General features: G+C 43.4%; 2 protein-coding genes across 8 annotated transcripts in view; both read right to left on the bottom strand.

Annotated features, from left to right (window-relative positions):
• LOC115354379 (probable palmitoyltransferase ZDHHC14) overlaps positions 1-6,626 on the bottom strand; it is a 64,311-nt gene extending 57,685 nt beyond the window's left edge. The window contains exons 1-2 of one of the 4 annotated variants that reach the window (XM_030044753.1): positions 6,090-6,626; positions 5,153-5,446 (exon numbers count right to left, since the gene is read on the bottom strand). In XM_030044753.1, the coding sequence (XP_029900613.1) occupies positions 5,153-5,394 (242 nt within the window). In that variant the 5' untranslated portion in view covers positions 5,395-5,446; positions 6,090-6,626. Of the gene's footprint in view, positions 1-5,152; positions 5,447-5,876; positions 6,029-6,089 lie in introns of those variants that run through there. The other 3 variants (XM_030044751.1, XM_030044752.1, XM_030044754.1) reach the window with 3 other exon arrangements.
• Positions 6,627-12,616: 5,990 nt separating this feature from the next.
• LOC115354027 (AT-rich interactive domain-containing protein 1B-like) overlaps positions 12,617-22,032 on the bottom strand; it is a 199,753-nt gene continuing 190,337 nt past the window's right edge. For 3 of the 4 annotated variants that reach the window (XM_030044176.1, XM_030044178.1, XM_030044177.1), the window contains exons 17-22: positions 20,137-20,269; positions 19,783-19,902; positions 19,552-19,627; positions 18,280-19,018; positions 17,601-17,731; positions 12,617-15,810 (exon numbers count right to left, since the gene is read on the bottom strand). In XM_030044176.1, the coding sequence (XP_029900036.1) occupies positions 13,960-15,810; positions 17,601-17,731; positions 18,280-19,018; positions 19,552-19,627; positions 19,783-19,902; positions 20,137-20,269 (3,050 nt within the window). In that variant the 3' untranslated portion in view covers positions 12,617-13,959. The remainder of the gene's footprint in view (positions 15,811-17,600; positions 17,732-18,279; positions 19,019-19,551; positions 19,628-19,782; positions 19,903-20,136; positions 20,270-22,032) is intronic. The other variant, XM_030044179.1, reaches the window with a different exon arrangement.

Genomic DNA, 22,032 nt, shown 5'->3' with positions numbered 1-22,032 from the left:
TTTTCTCATGGTCTCTTTGATCGAGTTCTTGCCTTCTCTCACCTTCCTGCTTATGTGTCCTTCTACGCTGCTTCTTATTTCCATTCACAAGTGGATTTTCTTCCTCCTCTGAATTCTCGGGTGTGTCTTGACTTGAGTACATTTCCTCCACTGTCTGAGATAGATGCGAGCAAATGGAATGGAATTTGATCCACACTACTACTTGTGCTTCATTTGTTGAGATACCTTTCAATCCACCTTGTCCTTTCCCTTGTTTGATGTAGGTCTGCTCACCAAACTGGTCAGCAGGTACAGCAGTTCCACCATTAGAGTGGCGGCAGACGTGAGCCCCAGCTAAAAGGTCCTGCTTGGCCTCCTGTGGAAGGTTCTGCACCATCCTGAGGTACCAGGTAATGTACCGTGCATAATTATGGTGCCCAGCAGCGAAGAAGTATGGGACCATCTGCTCAAGACAGTGCTGCTGAAGGAGGAAGTCTCCCCCTCTCTCTGCACGAAAGAAATGCAGAGCAATGAAGGTGGGACGAATCAGGCAGTCCACCCAAAGCCTGCCTGTGGGGTGATCACGTGCTTTGTCTAGATATTCTGTGACAGCAGCATCAGTCTGCGGTCCATCTTTCAGAAGATCTTGTAGGAGGACAGCCACAAGCATCCGATATGCACGCAGTGCATTTGTCCAGGATTTGCCATTAAGAATGCTGGCAATGCCACCAAAAGCTACTGCAAGCAGTGCTTCCATGCCAGAGGCTTTTATCAAGGTTCCAGTGCAGCCAAGGAATGACATCAGAGTGTGCATCATGCCGGGATGGATGATGACAGACTTCCATCGCACTGGGTCACTCCACTGGATGAGACACGCCACGATGTAGAGCTGCAGGTCCAATGTGATGTGTGAATACTTCATGCCAAAGCTTTTCAGTGATTTGTCAAGGTAGACAAGGGTTGTGAGCACAGTATCCGGGTGTGAAGGTGGAGAATTGATAAGGGGCCCAAAGACTACAGTAGTTTTAGGCTTGTCAGTGGTCTGAGATTTTCTGTCTTCACGTGCATTATAGCCCATCCAGTCAACTGGTTTTGAGTGAGAAAAGAGCTGGGATAGCCACGCAGCATCTCTTTCCTTTGCTTGTGTCAAGCTGGCAGCAACCTGGTGCACTTCTTCTGGAGAAAGAGCGTTCACAGGAAGTGTTGGTGGTTTCAACTTGGGGGGACCAGTGTAGTGTGCCAGTTGTAGAGACTGGTCAGTGAGTTCAGATGAGCTGGCCTCATATTTCTTCAGCCGTGGAATACTCAGCTGCATCACTCCAACATTGCTGGTCTGCTGGCTGGATGCTGGCTGGATGCTGGCTGGATGCTGGGTAAACTCGGAAACCATGGCATGTGTGCCCTTGGTTCCATTAGGACTTGCAATGTAAAGGTCATAATTGTCTGCCCAACTGAATATGGGGCCCATCTCAGTTGTCAGACCAAGCCTTTTATGATAGTCATCAGCGTTCTTGGACACAAACTGTGCGGCAGATTTGCGGAAGCGTTGTACTTCATCATAATGGCTGACAAGGCCATGATCATGGAGGGTCCTGATCAACTCAGCGCTACCATACTTGTGGTGGAGTTTTACAGCCAGTCCTAGAGTGGTCTGATTGCGTGTGCCACTGATGTGCTGTTGGATGCACTGTGTCAGGGTGAGTGCAGCCTTAGTAGTTGCACCCCCAGAAACAAGATTAGACACAAAGCGCAGTAGGGTAGGACTTGTGTGCTCTATGATCTTTCCAAAGCAGAAATCACTCAGATCATACTCTCTTGGTTTTGGTATGCTGGCCACTTCTGTCTTGATCATTCTGATGAGCGTCTCAACTTCATCTTCATCATCCATCTCTGACTTCTTAACCATTTTCAGTGTTTTGCTTATGTTCTTCCGGAAACCCACCAGAGTGTTACAACCTTCCACATGTAGAACTACAATTTCATCACCAAAATAGTCACGCAAATTTGCAAACATCTGCTTTTGAGTCAGTGCACCTAGATTTGTTCTGTACATTTCAAACAACTCACAAATAGTCCACGTCTCATCCATGTTTCCCTTCATTTCCTCTGCTACAAATCTTAGAGACTCTTCGATTGCTGGCTTACAAGACTTGTTTTGTGGAATTTTGGTGAACTTGTTATAGCAGCTTTGGTGGTGCTGAGCATCACTGGCATGCAAATCTCCTTGTACACTGGCTAATCTTAGAGACACCGTAGAGGACCAGAGATCCTGCCGCTCATCACATATGTCTTTCAGTACCTGCATGAATGTTCTTGTCTCTTTCCCCAACTTACCAATATTCATTCATTTATTTGTTTTATTACATTAATTATTTAAGGGGAGCATTTCTGCACATGAAAACATAAACCTACAGTCTTTCTTTGTTGATTAAATCCAAAAAAAACAAAAAAAAAATCCTGATTTTTGCCTCATTTTTACACAATTTATGCAAAATATGCTAATGAGGGAAGGTTGTAGGGCTTCACCATGGTAAGAAATGAGTTTCTGGACATCACAAACATGGATTTAGGGTCTTAGATCACCTTTCTAAGTTAACTAGAAGCCACATTATAGCCATTTCCTGTTTTTTGCTAATAATTAGCTAATTATGCTAATTACAAAAAATGCTCAACATGCAACTCTTAGCAACCAATTTTAATTTCATATACTAGGCCTATATATTGCATTTCAATCATAAAAGTTTATAATAATCAACATTTGCGGGTTCACAATGGGGCTCTATGGGCTGGCTACTAGACTATGTCATTTCAGTCGTTTCAGTAAACTGTTGTGAAGAAAAGTGGGCAACAGGTTTTCACCTATGATGCCCCCTCTTCAGTAGTCTGGCCTTTGGATATGTGATATGTCTGTATCTGTGCTGAGGTAACAATGTATTGGAAGATGAATTGGTCCAAAGGTCACTGTTGATAAATGTGCAAAAGTGTAGCATTCCACCTGTAACGGATACCACATCCAGGCACACGAGAAAGCAAAGCAAAATTTGGCAGAGCACATTGGGATGTAGTGGAGACTGTACCCACCTCTTTTTCCAATACACTTTAACCACCCTTCTTACCCAACATAATATGATTTACAATATGAAAACATAGTATACGGCAGCTTAAGTCATGTCTAATTGTTATTTAAGGCTATGGCATTTTACAGAAAAAAGTGTTCAAATAATGCTTATATACTGGTGGTGGTTGTCCTTATGCTGATCACTTGACCAGCTGATGATCAGTTTTCCCACTGTTTTATTTACTGCTGCATCACGAGAATACACTAACATACAACCATTGTATCAGGGCCAGTGCATACTGGCCAGCAGCCACCAGCCCAGGGTGGGAAATTAACTTTTTAAAATTTGAACATCTACCAGCTACTCATAGACAGATGTTCAAACTCACCAGCCACTCAATTGTAAATGATGTTATGTCTGCAATTCAGCCATTTTCATATATTACCAGCATTTTGCTGGTGGCCGGCGCTAATTTCCCACCCTGTACCAACCACTGAACATATTTTATACATTTGCTCTGTTTCTCTGAAAGCATTTACCCTGATAAAGGCTGTCTGATTGAGCAACAATTCTCATGATGGAGCGGGATCCTTATCTAGCCAAGAGCTTTGGGGTTTCTGGAGTAACAGAGGACAGAGTGATTAGTCAGGCCTGACAAAGAGAGAGAGAGAATGTGTACAGTCTCTCCAGTGATAGCAGTGCTCAGGTCATTGCCTAGCTCTAGGTGTTGTATCATGTATTGCAGTCACAGAGGGCAACTTCAGGACATCCCAGATGAGGTGAGGACGTAGGATTGGATGAGACAGTGTTAAGTGGAAGCTGCTGTCTGGTGGCTACAGGTTGTTGTACCAGTGGGAGAAGGCAGAAAGGTCCTTTGGGGATTCTGGGACTGTGATTAAGGGAGGGCAATAAGCACATGTGGGTAGACAGACACTGTGTGGGCTGACACAACAGGCTCCATAAATCACATGTGGCATGCCAGCAAGGCCCAGATTTCAGGAAGATTTTAACTCTCTTAGAGATGGATGACATATCAATATTACATTTATATATAATAATAATTATACAGGATAACTGTTGTCTTGGCCAAATTTTAAAGGCTGCATCAAAATAAAGAAATTCAATTTCCTGAATTTATGAAACTAATCCAACCTGTTCTATAATTTGTCTCTACTTGTTTGGTCTTCATATCCACATTAATAGTGACTGTTTTCCAAACATTTTTTGCATAAATACCTTATGAAAACACCAATAGTCATCCCTTATGTCATAATATCAATATCAAGATGGATATCATGATATTGGAGCCTGCCAATATTCCCAGGTTCTACCTCTTGTTCAGTGAGTTCTCCGCGATTTCCACCTAGGTTCTGTAATCTGTGACCTATGAAATTGTGCAGCCGTTTAAAGTTACCCTTGTTTAACCTGCAATTGTGTAAAGGCACAAATTTCCAAACACTACACATAATGATGTGATAGTTTGTTGATCCATATACACCACTTCTTCTGTACACCAGCACCCCTCCAGGGAGGTCAAAATGTAGTCAGTTGCTGAACAGCACCCCCAGACCTGGATTCAGTGTCTTGCTCAAGGACACCTCAGCTGAGTGGGTGCTTGTCGACACAGGGCCTGAACACGTGTCCTCCGGATGAGCGATGAAGTCTGTGCCGCCCTAATATTGAAAATGTGCCAGGAAAGCTGCCTACCACTCATCTGTACTGCATGAAACATGCACGGGCAGGTACAACACATACGAGACATTTGGAAAATTAAAATAGAACAACCCCACCTTTTCAAAGCAACCATACAAGAGTCTCCATCACCGATAGCCCCTGGCAAAACACACAGTCTGTCACTGCCAATTTGAACAACTGTATGTCTTTATTTTATAGACTTCCTCAAAGCTGAGAAGCATCTGTATAATCCCCAACCAGACTGTAGTGAAATCTCTGTGTGCCCTGAGGCGACACAGCCTCTCCAGAATGATGCCACAGTGACATAACTGACCTATATCTTAACTTTTTCACTGACAGCCCATGAAATCCCCAATCCCCAATAACCATTTGCACCAACAAAAAGCAGCAAAGCTGAAAATAATGTCAATGATACTCACTCAAAGGTGAAGAAAAGCCCACATGTGACCAGAATGAGGACAAGGGTGAGGTAGAAAACCCCTGTCTGCCTGGCCATCATAATCCTCCCATCGCAGTAAAATTTATTCCGACCAGGGAAGGACTCCCACTTCTTCTTCTTTGGTGTCCTCTTCTTGTAAGGGGTCTCCATCGGGGTAGAGCTGCGAGTGCTTATCTGGCTGTACTCGCACTCTCTCATGGACTCTGACACCCCGAGATGCATCAATTGCCGATTTAATCCCCACAGCTCAACGAGTCCCGGGGCAGAAGTGCCTCTGTGAACAAACCAAACCAGTTGAGTACAGCAGACAGGCCGAGCTCACTGCCTCTACTTTCATGGCTGGTTAAAGTTTGTTAAAAGGTGACAGCACACTTCAACACAAGTGCTAATCCAACCATAGGATTAAAAACCACCACCCCGCCTTGCTAAATCTGAAATTAAAACGGACAGTTTAAGGATAACATTCAGTAACTTTAGCTACCCTAGCTAACTTAGCAAATAACTTTACCAGCAGCTCACTCGCAACATAGCTTATTAGCTTATATGCTAGCATGCAACCTGGCTTAGCAGTATCTATCAACAAATGTAAAAGTGTTGCTCACTGACTTGCTAAAGCTAACACAGCTAGCAAGTTGATGAGATAACTGCTGGTTTGCTAAGTCGGCTGGCCAACTTTGTGTGCAATTACGGGTTAGCTTGCTCACCACTCACATCAGCCACATAACTACACATTTTAGCGTGTCGGTTTTTACTTTGAATTCTCCCACACAAGGGGAGCCAAAATGAAGGTTTAATTGCACTCCTCGTCTGCGCTGTCAGCCAAATAGCATTACAGACACCACCGCACACCACGGCTTCACATCCCGTCTCTGCTGCCTGTCTGCCGGGGTGAAGCGACAGCTGAGCCGCTGCCTTACCGAGGGAAAGTAGTCGTCGTGTTGGGGTGTTGTCACGTAGCCTACTCCTCTCGTTATCCAGGTTTGTTGCGAGCTGAGGGCAAAACGAAGCACACCATTTTCTTACAAGTTAAAGGGTTAAAACGGAGTTTCGAAGAGGTAGCTTGCCGCCAAAAAAACAACAACTTGGGTCTTGAAAAGAAAAGGGAAGCCCGCTGTAGCCAAATCCGGAGAAAGAGCACACGGCGGGGCGCTCAGGCGAGCTTCGGCACCCTGGCCAACACTCGTCCGACTCCTCGCACACAGCACCAAAGGCGGAGGAGGATATTGTGTTTTTAGTGGAAATGTTTCACGTCAACAAGCAGCGAATAATCCCCACAAATCTTCACCATTTAACCGTGTGCTCGGGAAAAAAGTTGCGGCGTTATCCAAAGAGGCAGACACTGGCTAGTCGACAGCCCTTCGTTTACATTGTCCTGATCCATACAGCGCTGCCACCCTCGCAAACAACAAACATCAACATGGGAGCGGAGCAGAGCCTCCCAGCCCGCTCCTCCCCCTTCACCCGAGGCTCAAGTCACTATCAGGGTGCAGGAGGAGGATTGTCTGGAACTGGGCTCCCCAAACGGCGGTCCGGGGACTTCCTGGGGTCCCCAGTGTATTTAGCTATAACTAAATTCCAGTATTTCGCCTGAACAGTGAGATACCCAATTTTATCCAGTTTGCCCCTGAATCACTGAAGTATTTCTGATTGTGTTTCTGGCCATGTGGAAAATTATTTTGAGTATGAATGATATGTAACCTGATTCATTCATATTCTTAAATATACATTATTATTTTTTTAGTAGGAGGCGCAAATCCAAGATATCATATCAGTAAAATGTTAAGAAGTTTTAATGGTGTAAAAGATTCACATTGACTGTAAAATTAAAATTGGCAGAAAGGAGCTTGATCTTGGCCCCACAGAAGGATAAATGGTTAATGAAAGGTAGAAAAGCAGGTGGAGGACAGATTTGTAGTCAGTGGCTCCATGGATCAGCTCCGATTATTGTATTCTGACTGAGGTGATTTAATAATCCACTCCACTACATCAGATTTTCAGATTTTCACTGCATCAGAGTTCATTCCACTTAGTTATTGAGTAAGTAAAAGTGTGGAAGAGGACCATCACTCATCTGGCCCAAGTAGTGGGTTTTCAACCACAATAATGCATTGCTTTTTGATTAGTGGGTACACCCCTCCTCCTCCTTTTTAATTCCAGTATTATTTTGACTTCCTAGGGAATGAAGGGACCATACTCATTCACTGCCCTTCACCCATCTACAGTATAGGCCATCTTACACAATCATAAATCATCAAGCGAAAGGAAATGTTTCAAGACTTTCAAAAGGAGCTCAAATCAGGCAGCTCTGCTGGAATAAATGATTGACGACTGGCAGAAGAAACACTGTTGTTGTTATTATGGAAAGATAAAGAATTTATAAGCAGAGGCACAATTAGTCACACTGAATAAATTCTCCCTCACGACCCAAAACAGACGCGCAGTGACGTTGCCATGCAGGTCATGTGCTGCACTCTCTTGCCAACAACTCTGCTATGATGCAGTTTCCTGTCAGGCCTGCATTAGTACAGATGATGGCAACATTAACCCACACTTCCTCAGTCATCTGACTTCCTCTTAACACCTACACACACACACACACACACACACACACACACACACACACACACACACACACACACACACACACACATTTCCAAAGATCCTCTTCATCTATGAAGTCACCCCAGTGAAAGCTGTCTTGTTTGGCTCATCTATTTCCACAGCCACACAATTACCCAGTTTTCACTGCAAAGAACTGTGAGTGCGGCTGTATTTCATGGAATCCAAGAGGACATTTTTGCGCTGGCAATACTTGAACTGAGTGTACTGCCAATACTTTTGTTGTATGATAGTCGTGTAGAAAAAATTGTAATCAGGTGTCAGAGTCATTTGTTAAGATCAACAAAAGGCTAGCTTAGATCGGAGATGTTTTCCACTTCCTTGAGTCTACACACTGGTAATCCTTTATGATGCCTATCTGGTAGCACATGTTACACTTTAATCTGCTGGAAAACCGTGGATGTTTTCTGTGGTTTCTAATGATCTTAAAGCCATCCACATTAATTCCTGAACAGCGGGCCTGGTAGAGCAGAGTGATGACATATGGATGAAGCTGTATTTGTGTTGGGAAATGGGTGGACATGATAGGGCCTTTGATTCTGCATCCAAGTAAAACATGAGACTGAGTCACTTCCAGCCAAGGCCTCATCCAGGCAATATTGTTTCACTTAGACCGCTGAACTAGATTAAAGGAGAAATTGTCATCTAAGCCCGCTGAGAGTCAGATGTATGTTTGATATTGATAATTGTGGAATGCAGCTTCATCAGGTAAACACGCAAACGCCCAGCTCCAACCAGCACCGCCACCACCGCTACCACACACACACACACTCACACACATATTGAAGTGCATTGCTGAAAAGGTCAGAGCAGCCTTTTGCTTTCCCCCAACACTCATTCATCTACCTACGTTCCTGGTGAGAGGCAGTAGGTAGGGTACCCAGCAGTTGCCAATGACAGGCCCAGCTTCCTTTCAGCCACCACATCCATCCTGTCAGAGCTCGATGACTCAGCTTCTCAGAGGCACAGGAGTGTGGGAGGCTTTCTCCTGCGGTTGGCTGCCTACGTGAAAAGCATCCTGCATCACCAAAAAAGTACAGCAACACACTTTCCAGCCAAACTCTGAATGACAGGCTGGAATCTAGAGGATTCAGAGGTATGCAGTCGCTGTTTATTTGGGCTGTAATCGTGTGCAGGTGCATGCATGTAACACCCACGCACCTACAGCCAGGATGCCATGACCTATATTCATAGGAAACACACCTGAATAGCGCTAAAAGGCTATGCACATTGTAGTTTGAATCATTTCACCCTCGAGTCAGATTGAAATCAAAAGTCACAGTGCAATCAAACGCTGCAATTAGTTTTGAAGCATCACTAGGATTTTAGAAAGAGGGAGATAAGTGATTATACCTTGCCTCTTCCTGCTTGTGCCCAGGCAACCCACGTCACAGCCAGTTTTTGAAACCCAACCTGTGACGAGATTGTCTGTTGCCAGTGCTGACAACCCCAGGAATGCTGTTATTAAGGCAGCTTAAAATAGGACTTGATATTCTGCCCAACTTCCCCTGGCAGAGGAAGAAAGAAACATCACAATTCCCTCCAAAGAGGAAATAGCAATTCCGGGAATACAATCAAAGGGCTTTATTTAAACAATAAATAACATGAAGAGGTGAATTAGACGAGCAGGGTGTTCGGTGTGTTGTCAACAAGCAGAAATGTTCATAACTGGTGCTATCAGACTCTTCAGCTCAGATCTGTTGCACCAGCAGGCGATGAAATGAAATGTTGATCTGCCTGTTTCTAGATGAAAGCTGGAAAACGTACACGGTGAGGCAGAGGTGGTGTAGCTGGCAGTGATGTAGACATAGAGGACAAGAATCACATTAAACAGTGGGGGAAAATGTAGAGCTGCTGTAAAACATGATAACATTAATTACAAACACTATATATGTTACTTAATGTTTATTGCATAATATCTAATAATTACACAGGATTTCATCTTCGCAAACACGCTATCATGTACTACTATGGAATAAAAGCACTAAAGCTTGCAAATTATATGTACTTATTTATTCTACTTTATTTATTGTTATTTTGTTTATTTTATTACTTTATTTTTGGAATGAAACACTGAAGTTGGTAAGAGTTCAAGAAAGAAGTGAGGGCCGTTGTTTCTCAAGAATGGATGCGATTGCTTCACACGGTGAAAAAAAAAAAACTATAGTCAGTTTTTCATACATCATATACACATACATTAACCTACTTCCACAGTTAAACACACATGCTACAACTGCCTGGGATAATACAACCTGCAAGGATGGATCCATCCTTGAAGAAAAGGAAAGACTGTTCATAAGGTGGGTGAAGAAGTGAAGAAACAACTGAATCAACAACAACAACATCAATGGCCGCAAGCAGCAACAAAATGGTAATGATAATAACAACACAAAAAACTTTTTATCTCTTAAAAAAGTTCATTTTTGCACTCCAGTGTCAAATATGGCACAATGCTGGTACAATTTTGACCTTAACAGCAACTGCAAAAATGACACTGAAATGGAGCTAACCAGTTTTCAGAATAACAGTGTTCTTTTTGAATTGTTATGGGCAAAATACTAGCTAAATCCAAACTACTGCTTTAAGAATTCCAAGTCTTTATCCACTATAGTGGATAGTTTTACAACATGGAATGCGCTCTGCAAGATTTATACCATGCATTTCTGTCCTGTCTCATGGAGTGTTGTTCCTTTACACTGCTGGATCTACATTCACCTATATTTAGCTTCAGAGGGGTGATACAGTACCAGTGGGAAGTTATTTTGTCTACTGTGGGATTCCCTGCATTGACTAAAGAAATTACAGTTCAGCTCAGCTTTCAGGAGTACCACTCAGGGAGTCATTGCTGCTTTTTGGCATCACAGATGAAATGTTAGTAAGTGTAAGGAATGACACAAAATGTACAAAATGAAACATGTTTTCCATTTGTGACTGATGTTTTCTTACAGAACAAACTCATATGTATCTCTGGCTGCATCTGTGGTAAGGCTGAAAAATCTGGGAATCCAGTATGACATGAATGCATCATCATCTTCATCAGCTCACTGGCACCACCTGTTCTGCCTGACACTGCACCTTGTTAAATACAAGCTCGCGTGTGGGCAGGAGAATTAAAACTATGTAAATTAGGCTAAATGTATTATGGGGATAGTGGGCTTCAGTGTGGCTGCACTGTGGGTAATAATATTAAGATAGTATGTACTTTCTGTCATCATTGTCTCTCAACATGGTTAAGTCAGAGAACCGTCTCTGGTTCAGTGGCCTGAATATGGAATGGGACATGGTTTAGAAAGTAAGTCTAAAATTATCAAAGCAAAACTTTAAAATGTTTTGCAGCTGCTGTAGGATGAACTATGATTCAGTAGAATAGCCCGCAGCGATACCATAAAAGATAAAAATGTCATAAAATATGATAAGGTCAGTTGAGAGCCCCCACAGAGTACCACTGACACTACTAACACACATGGGGATATTAAAGGAATATTGTAGTGATTTTTCATCTGGGAACAGGCACTGTGGCTCAGTGTACTAATGCTACTGACACTGAACCTACTATTGCCACTGCTCCTATATAAAACTGCTACTGCTACTGCTACAATTAAACCAATTACTACGACTAAAGCTACTACTACAGCTACTACTACTAAACCTGCTGCTACTACTACTAAACCTACAGCTACTTCTTGTTCAGTCCCCCATCCCTGGCCAGGAATAGAGCCAAGGGGCATATTTATTTAATATGTTTGGTATAAAATGCCCATGACTTTGTCTTAATGGTAATAAAAGTAGGTGGAGAAATGAACATTACAATAAGCTTTTATTTTTGATTTTGTTTTAGTGGGGTATATTGGAAACATTGTGAAGACAAGTTTTGCATATTTGCAGGACTGGTAATATTTTAAATTTTAATCTGTTACATGTTATTTATCTGATTAAATTAAAAGAATGCAACCTAGTAATATGATTTCTTTCATGCACACTGAGTAGTGTATTTTGACTTTTGCTGTGAGAGGTGAGTTGGCTAGCTGTATTCATCCACAGCTGTTTAAGCCATGATTGCAAGAGGTGGACAAGGAGTCTGCAGTCTGATAAACTCAAAATTTAAGTTACTGGTTCTACTCCAAAGGAAATAAATAATAAATAAATAAAAGTATACAGTATATGTGACCTGATTTTTTTGTCGTAACAGATTACAGTCACCAAGAGCAACAGTACCTCTGACCCTTGCGGCAAAAAACTCAAAACTGGCAAATGAGGAATTTTCCATGGTGTAAACTATTTATTTAAATCTGCATGACGTTACCTTTTCCTCGTATTATTCCCAGACTAAACCAGTTAATGCTATTAGCTAACACACACTATTATTTTAACATTGTAATAATAATCATTCATAATAATAATCTAAATCATATGTGGATCTGCTTTTGCTTGTTCCACAACAAAACCACTAACATTTAAATCAAACTTTTCAGCTGCATAAGATCTGCAGGCCTGTGATTATCCTAGAGGTGACATCGATGCCAAAATTGAGATTCATAGATGGGAACCATCTTTAATGGGATGCAAAGAGCTCTGAGGTCATCTAAGTTTAACAACCCACCTTTATCCTTGAAGTGAAATATTTGAACTCGTGGAAGTCAGAGGGGGCTTAGAAACCACTGATCAGACAGAAAATAATCAGGCCACCTTATCTAGTGTCCTCAACACTTTAAGGTGTTGCAGCATGTAGGTCACTGTGGTGTGTAAACCTGGGAGAATCAGTTGTGATGCGATCACATTATTATCTAATCATTCTATAAAACAACAAGCAGTCCACGTAAGCAGTTGATGTTTGTTTTATTGGCCTAAGATTGTCTGGACACAATGCAACGTCCCCGGTGCTTAACAATGTTCATCGTACATTTATTTGTGACATGTGCAGCACAGAGTATAAATGTGTATACTGAATAAAAGAGAGACATAGAGTCATACGAAAAAAGGCAAATTTTACAATGAGCTTTCAGGACATTTTGAAGGTTCTTTTCTGAGTTTTCTTTGAGAGCATTACCTAGGTTCAAAAATACGCCCATTGACATGAATGGAGGACATTAACAAACAGAAATGTGTTCAGGTTTTTTATGTAACCTCAACTAATTATCCTCTCACCCTGGCACTTCCACATTTGATTACCAAAGCGATTGTTTTCTCAGCTATAATACAATGCATACAGGAATTTTTACATTGAAACATCTGTTATATTTGCCATGTTCAAATATTTGACCCCAATAACAAAATATGTATAATAACAATAACAAATTTTACCAACAATAAAAGCATTTGCTATAATAGTCAGAAAGTCCCATCTCTTGCTATTCTTGACTATGAGATCGAAAGAATCATGTGTGTCCAATGTACAACAGTCTATTTACATAGTGATGAAAAAATACAGACATAACACAAGTGCTTAGGAAACACAATGTTCATTAGTGAAAGTCGTTGAGGTTGTGATAAATTAGACACTTCTTTTAGACAGATGCGCTTCTTTTATAATGCTGATTGGCTGGTGCAACACTGCCTCCCGATGGCCTAAAGCACACCCTGCAGGTGTCTTTAAAGATTCACATCTTCTAGTCGTTCTCAAAAGGGACAACTTGCTCTAGTCCTATTGCACAATTTATCTTCCAGCGATGGAGACATATACATTTCAATTTAAAAAAGTCAGTGTTCTTTTTTCCCCCAGAACTGTTGGCAAATAGTTCTAACTACTGTACAATGTCACAAATTAAATAAATACTCTCCATAACAAAACATTGATGAGTATATTAGCTTTTATAAAACTGAAAAACATCTCATAAGACTCAAAGAAACCACATGAATCAGCACCAAAATCTGGTGGCAGCTTTGGCTGAAAAAAGTAAACAAACAAAAACAAATGCCAAACAAAATATCAAACAATGGCTATCCAACAACAGCAGGTATTAAATAGTTGTATTAAAATTAGCTTTCAAATCCCAAAACCATTTTTTTAATGGGGCCCAGAAGCTATACATGTATAGAGATATTTTGTATATGTGGATATTTTATTAAAAAACAAACATTTTCTTCCATTTTGTTTAAATAAAAATAGAAAACCACAGAAATAACTTGTCCGTCTCAGTGTCTGTCAAGCAAGTCCTACCTCTCTTCCTGTCATAATTTCCCAAAGTGAAAGAGTACTTGGCAAATAATAGCCACCACCCCCGAGTTGAGGACAGAGGAAATGGAGATGTCCAATAGTCTGCTTTCGTACAGAACAAACTCTGCCTTATTTTCCTCCACTTTAGCCATAGCCAACAGGCCTTTAGCTGCCCTGCACATCATATTGATGCTAGGCGGGTCCATCGGCGGGTGCCCCATGTGCAGCAAACTGTGAGGGTTCTGCTGGTACTGGGCCATGCTAACACCGTCCTCCAAGAAGCCTACCAGGTTACCCACACTGCCCTTTTGCATGGCAATGGCACGTGCCGCCGTGGGGTCTCCTTGTGCCAGGTGGGACAGGACAGCCACTGCCATTTCCCTGTACACCTGGTTCTTCCTCTGGCCCACATAGCGGACCAAGACTGCAAAGAGTTTCTCCTGTCGACTGAAAGGCGGTGTGGCCAGGAGGAGGTCAACATTCCCATCCTGAATGCTCAGCTTGCAGAGGCACTCCAGTACCAGCCTCTGGGGGGTGAGAGGGGAGTGGGGGGCCGCTGATGGGAAAGGGTCCTGGGCCTCGGCTGAGGGGCACACCATCCAGTGGAGGAGGCCATCCAGGATGGGGAGGCAGATTGTGTCTGGATAAATGGAGAGATCCAGCTGGCCAGAGATGTTGGCCAGAGTCACCATGGCATTCTCCCTGAGTGCGCTCAGACACTCCCACCACCACTCGTCTTTACAATAAGACAGCCCCTGCTCCTGCTGTTCCTCTCTCTGCTGGCTCGGGGGTGATCTGTTCCTCTCTGGGTGCTGGTGATGGAGAAGGAGAAGCCTGCCAAGGAGGAGAACGAGGGCAGGGTGGCGTGACATGTCACAGTCGTTCCCAGGAATGAAGGAGAGGCTCCGGACAATGTTAGAGATGCAGAGGCACCGCTTGGCCAGTGATTCCTGCCAGGGTGAGATGGTTGAGAGAGGAGCTTCATCCAGGCAGCGGGGCTCATCCTCCAGCAAGGTGATGTGGTCCTGCTCCCCGTCCGGATGCACCCTGAAGGGGTAGGATGGTAAGGAGCGTGCGGGGTGGGCATAGGAGAGGGCATCAACCCGAGCACACAGAACGTCATCAATGGTGGCGGTGATGTGTTTCCTTGTTTGCGCCTTCCCTTCATCTGCCTTGTCTTCCTGTTCCCCTTCTTTCCCCGTCTTTCTGTCTACTCTGACGGGCAGTTCGCTCCGGGGTTCAAAGTGCGTCTGGATGTGGGCAGTGGAGTCTCCCCCGCCAGCCTGCCAATGCAGCAGCCCACTTGTGAACTCAGTGACGTGGCCCAGCTGCTCTGTCATGTCTTCAATCAGGTCCTCTTTGTGGACAATCTTGATGGGGAGCTTGTCGTATTTGCTGGCTTGTTTAGGCCTGGGTTCCAGCTCTGCAACAGGTTGCTCCACAAATTCTGCTTTACTCTCTGCAGCCTTCTCACTCACTTCTCCCTCTTTCTCTCCCTCTTTCTCTTTCTCTTTTTCATTCTCTTTCTCTTTGTCCTCTTCATTTTCATCCTCTTTCTTCATGATCACAACAGACTCCTCTTTCTCTTCATTCACCTCCACTGATTCTAGTTCTGTTGTGGCAGGTGGAAGTTCTTCTGTGACGTCTCCTGGTTGCTCCTCCCTCAGCTCTGCTCCTGTTGTAGATGAGGGTTGGACTTCGCCGTCTATTTCTGCATCAGGTGTAGACTCTTCCTTCTTGCTAGGTGCAGGACCCAGAAGACTTTTCTGAGCCACAGTCCCCACCTCGTATTCCTCTAGGATGCCAAAGATCTCAATCAGACAACGGCGGAAGTACTCCACGATCAGCTCCAGGAAGCCAGGTAGCTGGACCAAGAAACAGACCATCAGTGTCAAAAACAGAGTAATTAGACAAACACTCCAGAGCTGTCAAGTGGTCTCAAATGGCCATTATTGTAATGGTTCTGTATTTTGGACTTTGGTTTTGGACTTTAGTTGAACTTTGTCTTTTGAGTTTCCCCTGGACTTGAGTTTTTTGGACTTTGTGGACTTATGTATTCTTGGTCTCTTGTGTTTGTGGACTTTGTTCTTTGAATTCTGTTGATGCGTGTTTTCCTTGTGTTTGGTGTTTGTTTCCTTTGCCCTGCTGTGTCACTCATTAGCGTTTTCACCTGTGTCTTGTTTCTCTGTCTTGTTTGGCCCTCTCAGCTTCCCACGCCTGTCCTGAGTTGTGTATCAGCCCTGAATATTCTGTTCCTTCCCCAGTGTTTCCCTCAGCCAATCCTCTGTGTTCTCCAGGCTTGTGTAAACCCAGTTCCATACCTGCCCTGAGTCTGTGGGATTATCCCTGATTGTTCTGTCCCCTCCCTAGTGTTTCCCTCAGCCTACCCTCTGTGTTCTCCTGTCTTGTGTTCCTGCCACTTCCCCAAGTGTGTCTTGTTTCCCCAATTAGTTTCTAGAGTATTTAAGTCATGTTTCAGTTCAGTTCTTTGTCTGGTTATTCTCTTTGTTGCCATGTGTGCTCCCAGTGTTCCAAATTTTCTTTAGTTAATTAAATACTGTTTTATGCTTTGAGCCTGTTTACCTGCCTGTTCCTGCATTTGGGTCCTACCTACCTCTGCACATGGCAATTACAGCTTTAAAGGAAAGCTAACTGCCAGAAAGTAGGATGTTTCAGGATAATACATTTTTTATTTACTCTTGGATGTTCCAAAGACTTTTGAGACTGATCTAAGATGGTAAATAATCCTCCAAAATGTTGCTCTCCATTGAATTTTATGTATCATTCCTCAGCCTCTAAAATTACATAAATGGAATCTCTCTACACCATACTCAATTGTTGTTTTGCGAAGAAAAATGACAGATAACAAAAAACCTTCTGCTGTGGTGATAGGTCTGACAACGATTTAAGGCAGAGGTTCCTAAACCAGTCCTTAAGGCCCCCCTGCAAGTTTTTGTTCCAGCTCTACTCTTGCAAAATTGACCCAATTAAGGCCCATCCATCTTCTTGCATGCCTTGTTCAGGTAGATCTGTTTCAACCAATCACCATGAGGCCCTTAAACGGATCAGGTGTGAAAGAGTAGAGGTGAAACAAAAACCTGCAGCGCAGGGCGTCCTTAAGGACTGGGTTGGGAACCACTGATCTAAGGCAAGGGTAGGCAACCATGTGCACTTTCAAGCAGAGAGGATGAACTGCTTGAAAGTGAGGTAATCAGTGAAATCACCTGGTGTACTTTTTGGTTGGAATGAAAAACTGAAGACTTTCAGCTCTCCACAGCACATGGTTGCCTAACCCTTATTTAAGGAATGCCAATTCAGATGGGACGTGGGTTTTACCTGAAGTTATTTTTACTGGGCATTTTAAAGGAGGTAAAACAGGCTGAATTTTTACTGGTGCCAAGCATTTGGTATGTAAAAATTACAAATGTGGCAGACATGGATGGAGTAAAATTATATTGTGGTAATGATTACATTTCTGTACCTCCCCTGTAAAACTAATCCCATCTTAACAAGGCTTTAGAAAAGTGGGTTTTTGAGAGATATACCACATACTGCCTACAGTAAGAGTCCCAGCATTCTCTAGTGGGCTAAATGTCATGTAATCTGTCCTGTCAGTTATCAGTGAGGTGTGCTCATGGAAATGGTAGGTTTTTACCTGGGAGAGGTTAAAGGAGGCCACAGTGCTGTCATCGTACAGCAAGATGTTGATAGTGTCGAGAGCCCATGTGCTCTCTGCCAGCAGGCCAGACTTCAGAGACATCATCACGCGCCAGGCCTCAGGGGTTCCTGGGTAGAAGATGAGGGGTAGAAGGGTCCACATGATCAAAGTAATATTGAACAGAGTAGGCCATTGTAGTTTCTGTCATAAAACTGACGTCATGCTCTAATTCAGGGCTATTCAATTACAAATTCATCTGGGCCAGATTTTGAAACCAGGAAATGTGGACAGGCCAGACATTTTCAGCAGCCTATTTAAAGCCTTGTTTTAGCTTTTGATAATGACAATTTTTAAACAAACCCAAATGAATGTAGTATGAAGCAGCAATATATATTGTTTAACTTTTGAAATAAAAATAAACTCTTTTCAGTCACATATCTGATGCAGGCAAATCACAAAGTGCAGAAACAGAATAAAAAAAGAGCTATCAATGCTCAGAGTTATAACTGGCAATAACAGTTACCAATAACACATTCTATCTCTCTCTATCTGTGTGTCTCTACCAGTCTATCAAGGAGACAGACTTACTAGTCCTGCAAAATTTACCAGCATTTGCGTGGCAGTTGGTGTTAATAGCTCACTCTGAATAATGAAATCATGGGAGTCTGTTTCTCACCAGTGTCCTTGGAGGTAATCTTGCGTCGAGGCTTGAGAATGGGCATGGTTGCCTCCACTGATCCCAGCGGGTAGTTGAGATCCCTTCTCAGGTTGGGAGGAAACTGACCCAGAGGCCCACTGCCCTGTGAGCCCAGCATGGCCATTCCTGGCTTAGGCATCTTCATGGGAGACATGAATGGCGCTTTGCTGGGTGACATCCGAGACTCCATGGAGCGCTGGAAGGCTCCTGGGCTGGGTGCTCGGGGTAGGTGGTTGGCCATAGATGGGGAGTTGGAATAGGATGACGGTGGCTGACGTGATGACAAGGATGGCATGCTGCCTGATGACGACATGTAGGGAGACTGGCGGTGCCACTGCTCCTGGCCGGGCCTGCCATCCATGTCCTCTCTACCCATTGAGCCATAAGGTGGCATCTGTGATGGTGCCCCCTGTCGGTTGGCGTAGGGGTAACCTATGTCTGTCCTGGATGGCCACATGTTGGGCCCATCAGTAGCATGGTTGGGAGTGGGCCCACCACCCATCATGCTGTGTTGGCCTTGCCCTGAAGGGACCATACGGTCTCGTGGGTAGGGGTAAGGGAACTGTCCCTGGATGGGTCGGCGCTCAGGGCCTGAGTAGCCACCACCGTAATGGTTGTACATGTCAGGCTGCTGGTTGGCGTACTGCATGGCATACATGTCGCCCTCATGTCTCTTGCTTGGGGGACCATACATACCCTCCATAGGCCGTTTATAGCCCTGCAGAAGCAAGGGTATAGGTGATTATGGATGACTTATCATCAGCAATCAGGGTATTACAACACCCTTTAAAACCATCTTAGATTCATTCTTACATCATAGCTTAATACTGTTGTGTTTAATGGGTATTTTGCAGCAGTTATAAATATTATTCATCCTCCTTTTGCATTTGTAGATTATCTTTGCATTTTTGTAAAGAAATATGTTTTATGAATGTAAAATATGTTCAGTGTACTTCATAGTATGCTAGAAATGCATATGAATGCATCAAATGCAAAAACCAGAAAAAAACTGCTTAAAACGTTGCTTAAAAGCAGCCTTTTACGCTGTGCTGAATTGTCTCGTTGGACAAAACATGTACAGTCTCAATACATTTTCAATTTAAAATTGTTACAATTTTACCCTTCCTGTTATACCAGGCTCATGCAATACAAAACGTCACAAAGAGATGAATGCTTTTTATATCCACTGTATTTTCATATTAAAGGTAGAAATAAACAGTGTTAGGTGCATGCAGACCACTTGTGTCTCACCTGCTGCTGTGGGTACATCCCAGAGGGGTGCATGCCATAGGGCATGCCAGGGTACTGCTGGCCATAGCCATCGTGTCTGCAACAGAAGAGAAGACAAAGGAGGTTTTTAAACTCTCATTTGGAAAAAAAAAAGAAAAAAAAAGCAGTAAAAATTCACCAAGAACTATGACTCATCTATCCAGCTTTCCAACAGTAGTTCAGTCAACTGCACACACATACACAGGTGCTGACCTCTGCTGTGAGGGGTATCTGTTGGGGGAATACATGCTGCCCTCGCTGTTAGAAGGTCCCATGTTGTTCTGACTCCCAGGAGGACCCATGCTTCCCTCTATTCCCATCACATGGTCTGGCCTGAGGGATCAAACAACAAACAAATCCAGTGTGCAGTCAAACTGTGAATACATTATTGTCTTAACTTCTATTATACCCATCCAGTATATGCTATTATAGACCATATATGGTACTGTTAACTGGGAATTCTGTGGGAATTCAGGTTGTAATTACACTATACTACACTGTATTTTAAGTTGTTGTAACAGAACACAGGTTAGCTACAGGTTCACCACCCACCACTAAGGTTCCTACCTCCTGTCATAGCCTGGTCCATATGGGTACTGGGAGCGCTGGCCCATGCCCATAGCTGATGGAGGTCGGCCATACATTTCTTGCATTCCACTGCTTGGCATCTGGCCAGGCATGTAAGGGTCAGCTCCTGCCACTGTGGAGGAAGAAAGCACAGGAGGTGAATGCATGTCAGAGAACCCTGAATAATTGTGGTTGTGTGTAGATGATATGGTAATGGAAAATATGGACATTAATGATTAACACTGCTACACATCCAAAATCCAAATGTGTCCTGGAAAGTTAACATAACAGATACTCAAACTTGCCCTTACAAATGCAGAGGATTTCTAATCTACAGTGGTAATTGATAAGTAATGTCTTAATCAAGCCACCAGATGGCAGCATTCCTCTATCAGTAAGAGCTACTTTTCATGATTAAGCCTATTGTTCTGAAGCTGTCTGCTGTTGTTATGCAGCTAACATCCACCATATTATTCATTCAGACTCCATTCTTCTCAGCCTTCAGAGGAGCCGCCATCCTTTCTAAAACTACTGTTTGTTCTCAAAAGTAAACCACACGAGTTGGTCAAAACAGGTGCTTCTCAGCAGGGTGGAGAGGATGAAAGGTTGAAAAGAAAAGGATGAAAAGGGATGAACAAAGTTAAGATGAGACGAAGGCTAAGCTACAAGAACATAAGAGGAGCTGGCGTTTTCCATAAAGGGATTGTGTGGAGTAACAAACAGCGCTCATCTGCTTTCATAGTTCCAGGAGCAAACACACGCATCTGTCCTGATCTGAGATGACACAGTGATTAGACAGACAATTAGACCGCCAAGACAGATGAAAGAACAATGGCTATAGGACAAGCGAGTCCTCTAGACTAAGAATCATTTAAGTTCATGCTAACGTTTCAGATGAAGTTTTCAGTTTCAAACCTCTTTTCCAAAGACTGTGAGTTTTGCAAATTCATAATTCTAAGATTTGAGTTTATGCAGATGTAATATTAAAATGTGATAGGAAATGTTTTGTTTCATGCCAAATTGATCATTTGAAAAGTGTGATACTGACTTTTACAAATTGATCACTGGAAGGTAAAAGAAAAAAAATGTTATAAATGGTTGCATCTGGCAAATTAAACATATTAATTCTTGCATTATTTCCATGTGTCCCTCCTGGAATCACATATAGCTCCTGGTAGGGTCACCCAATGCAGAGCGCTGTTAGGTGAGGTGCCAGACAAAAAGTAATTCAAAAAGCCCCTATGAATAGTCCCCATGGAAATATAGACAACTCGCCCAGAATAGGGATACCGGGGCCCCCTCCTGGAGCCAGGCCAGGAAGGGGAGCTTGTTGGCGAGCACCTAGTGGCCGGACCTGTCACAAGGTCTGGCTAGACTTAGCCAAAATGACCCATGAGAGACTGCCCTCTCATGGACTCAGCAGCTGGGAGAGGAGGAGTAGGGTACAGGTGTGATGCCACACAGGTAGGGGGGTTGGACGCAGACCCTGGTGGAATGCACTTATGGTGCAGAAACCGGGTTTTGGCCTGAGCTTGTGTGGGAGATCAATAATACCAACTAATTATTGTTGGGCTCACTTCTACACACAGCCTTGAGTCTGGAAACAAACTCCTGGATGAGGGCTGGACTCTCTTTGCTTGGGGTGAGAAGTGGTGTGGTGGTACAGGTGTGGGGCTACTTGTTAGGCGCTGACTGAGCACCGCTGTATTGGAGTTTGTTTTTGTGAGACTTCGGGTTGTAGGGGGAAATCTCTCACTGTCATGACAGAATAAGTGCCAAGTGGCAGCTCAAAATACCCAGCCTTCCTTGAGACACTGAGAAAGTGTACTACTGAAGGTACCATCTGGGGACTCTGTAGTTCTACTGGGAGACTTTAATGGGAAAACTTGGAGGGGT

This window comes from Myripristis murdjan, chromosome 22 (assembly GCF_902150065.1).
Source record: "Myripristis murdjan chromosome 22, fMyrMur1.1, whole genome shotgun sequence".
Taxonomy (NCBI): domain Eukaryota; kingdom Metazoa; phylum Chordata; class Actinopteri; order Holocentriformes; family Holocentridae; genus Myripristis; species Myripristis murdjan.
Note: the sequence above shows the minus strand (reverse complement) of the source record. Positions and strands in the feature narration are given on the sequence as shown.